General features: G+C 43.1%; 1 protein-coding gene across 1 annotated transcript; it reads right to left on the reverse strand.

Annotated features, from left to right (window-relative positions):
- Positions 1–484: 484 nt before the first annotated feature.
- Positions 485–3202, reverse strand: ier5l (immediate early response 5-like). The gene has a single exon (XM_059357292.1). It carries the CDS (start codon positions 3056–3058, stop codon positions 2165–2167), a length of 894 nt encoding a protein of 297 aa, XP_059213275.1. The 5' UTR covers positions 3059–3202; the 3' UTR covers positions 485–2164.
- Between the last annotated feature and the right edge of the window lie 275 nt (positions 3203–3477).

Consider the following 3477-nt stretch of genomic DNA (forward strand, 5'->3'; position numbering starts at 1 on the left):
AGAATAATTTTGTGGAAAGAGGTGAAACAAATAAATTCCAACTTTATGAGTGAAGGTGTATATATTTATTTATTTATGTATATATATATTTTTTTTACATTTTTTGTACTCATAAAGGAAATCTTAATCTTAATATATATATATTTCAGTCTTTGTGCTAAACTAAGCTGTAGCTTCCTATCTAATAAAAGAGTAATATAAATATTTGCTTTAAACTTTTACTGCAGACTTGATGCATTATTAGAAAAGTTCTTTATTAATTGCATGTATAACTGTGGACTTGTGAAGCTTATTATTAATTATTAAAACCAAAGACTTTTTTTATTCCCTATGTGTCTAAATGTTGCTCTTATAGACTGATCTAGTAGTAGAAGTATTTCCTGCTAGTGCATTAAAGTGTGTTTCTCATTAACAGGGTCTCCTGTGTGACAACTACAGTATTAATTCATCCCAAATGTCTCCAGTCAAACAACAACAGTTACCATTAAAGGTTTTCATTTTTTATTAAGATTATAAATCTTTTAACAAATATCTTCTCGAACAGTTTTACCCGGTGATATACAATTTAGTAAGCACAAAAATACAAGAATAACAACAAAATATGTAGAGAATGGCTGAATACTCTCTTTATTTTGGTACACATAGTGCTCATAAAGCTAATGCGTGGATTCTCAGGTTATGGCTAAAATCATGAGTTTGCCTTTTTAAAACAAAAGGACTAAAAAAAAATCATTTAAAAAAACTCACAAAACCAAGACGAAGTTGGAATTATGAATTGCTGTGAAGGCTTTTGAGCAACAACTTTGATTAAAAGGGGAGAAGGGACGTCAAACTGCCAAAATAACCTGTTTACTGTTTACTATCACACACTGGGAGTGGAGGTGAAGTGGTAACCACAGTGTAGCCCAAATATCGTGTTACAGTATGGAAGTGTTGGCACTGACATGAGTGGGTCAGAGTCCGCTTACATCTCTTCTTTAATGTTCACATGACAACAAACTGAGTGTGCAAGGTCCATTTTCCCAAAAAGACTCCTCAGCCCAGAACAGGAGACATTCAACATACTTTCAATTCATGACACTATAGCTAGCAGTGGTGTGCGTTGATTTAAGGCAATGGAAGTCAATCCATTTCATCAGAGACATGTTTCTCCCATTGTGACAATATATATATATATATATATGGCACCAACTCTGGCCTCTCCCTGCCAAAACTATTGCCATTTAAATGCTCAATTTTTTAAATAGCTTTTTCTTTTTCCTGCAAAAATAAAGTTGATTTGAAAAACCTTTGTAGGGGAGACCGGGCCCAGTTGTAACGCCTCCATATGCTCCAATCAGAAACCAGCGTGAGGGATGTTTCCCCACTGCACACCAATGAGCACTCACTCACATATGTTATTGATTTTTTTAAAGACAAAGGTGTGTTTTTGAAGTATAATTCTTTATATTTTCACTGTTTTGTTCCACAAGCTGCTGAGGGGAGCCAATCCAATATCCAGAGTTGTTGTTCTCCCTGCAAGGTCAATTGTAATGCATGCAGTTATAGGTTAATGCTCAAATGTCCATATCAGTGTTTAACATGAATAATAGTTAGTTAATAAGCAAAGCAGTGACCATCACTGACATCTACAACTCACCAAACTCATATTTTTGCGCCAAAAATGTTGAATTATTTTGCAGCATTGTTACTGACCTCACACATGGGGCTACCCATAAATACACAACTTGTGTGAAAACACTGATTCAACAAAATACATTTTTTCACTGTTGGCACATAGAGAAGTGATGTGGAACAGAACAGGACAGTGAGTTCTGAGTGAACTGGTAACGTTCCCAGTTATTTTCTGTAATGCTTTTCGGAAATTGTGGGAAGGTTTTTCTTTAAAACATTCCGTCATGGACACGTAAATAACATCACTGATTATTGTGTGATCAATTAGTAAACGACTTCGTGGAGCTTCAGGTGTAAGTATGCAAAAAAAGTTCCACAAATTAAACCTTTAGACCGACATCTCCTGGAGAACAATCAGCCTGGAACATTCCCCTGAGCTTGGAAAATGTTCCCCAACAAGAACTGTCAGTAGATCTGGTTTACTGTAATACTTCTGAGGGAAAACACATTACAAATGACCCGGTCTCTCCTATAAAATAAAGGGTTATATTCAAAATGCCACAATCGCACGGGTCCATGCCCCGAGACTGGCCAGGACCTGTTTGCTACAGATCTGTTCCAAGTCCGTCTGTCTGCTCAGCAGCCCTGTAAACCCCGAGCCGAAGATGGAGATCAGGTTGGAGATGTTGGAAGTGTCTGTGTAGTCTATGTTGGAGAAGGAACAGTCCTCGCGTTTCGCCCGTTTGCGAGCCCCGGTAAAATCCGATACTTCCTCCACGTCGGAGACACAACAGCCGAACTCAACCTTCCGTTTCTTGGCCGGGGACTGCGCGCCCTGGCTGCACTGGAGCGCGTCGCAGCAGCAGTCCTGGTGGAGGTAGCCGTTCTCCACCGTGGTCACCACATGCGTGTCCAAATCCAGCACTGTTGTTTTATTGCAGTGCGTGCTGCCGTTTACAGGAAACTGGTCACAGTGCGACACAGGTGAAGCCTCCATGCAGCAGCTGCGGTAGTAGGAGGGATCCGGCTCCTTGCTACAGTCATCGAGCGGAGAGCAGCCGAAAAGAGCGCTCGCTGTCCGGGCGTGCGCCGCTGGCTGCGCCGCGCCTCGGTGGCAGCCGGAGCCGCACAGACTCGCCTCCTCTCCGCAGCAAGCAGCCCGCGTTTGCTCCTCATCGTCGGCGTCCTCCGCGTCCAGATCCAGCGGGTTGAGCTCCTGGATCTCGTTGCAGACCGTCATCACCTCCTCGTACTGCTGCATCCTGTAGATCTCCGCGTATTTCTCCTTGATGTAGACCTGCCGGGCGTTCCTCAGCACATAGGAGACCAGCAGGTTTTTGTGCAGCTTGATCCCCCCTCTCTGCGTCCTGGAGTTGTGGATCTTCATCAGGGATAGGGAGATCAGGCTTTGCGCGTCCACTGCGCATTCCATGGTGTTGATCATTATGATTGTTCCCCAATAATCCACCTCCAGCTCCTCTACGGGAGAGCGAACCCGACTCTCAGCTATCTGAAGGGGACTCGTTTTGTTCGAGGAGAAATGTTTAAGTCAGCTCTGTGGAGACACATTGGACACAATGATCCGCCTCTCAATGAAACCAAGCATTCATTCGCAGATGGCCTGAAACCAGAATGCATATATAGTCCAGACGGAGAGCCCGCCCTCTTCTGGGAGAGCCAATCAGCTGCCTGGTAGCTCTTGAGTAGCAGCCTGGCATGCTGGAGATATGTCGCTCTGGACCAATCAGCGTCAGGCGGTTCCTCTGTACTATTCAAATTCCTCCCAGGTTGTCTAACAGGAATGTCCGCATTTCTGCTGCCCCAGAGTCGGAACTTCCACAAAACCAGTTAGTGAGTTAGTTA

This window comes from Centropristis striata, chromosome 19, assembly GCF_030273125.1.
Source record: "Centropristis striata isolate RG_2023a ecotype Rhode Island chromosome 19, C.striata_1.0, whole genome shotgun sequence".
Classification (NCBI taxonomy): domain Eukaryota; kingdom Metazoa; phylum Chordata; class Actinopteri; order Perciformes; family Serranidae; genus Centropristis; species Centropristis striata.

Bases quoted from the DNA above. Each gene is read 5' to 3' on its own strand.
- ier5l (XM_059357292.1), bottom strand. From the start codon at position 3,058: ATGATCAACACCATGGAATGCGCAGTGGACGCGCAAAGCCTGATCTCC.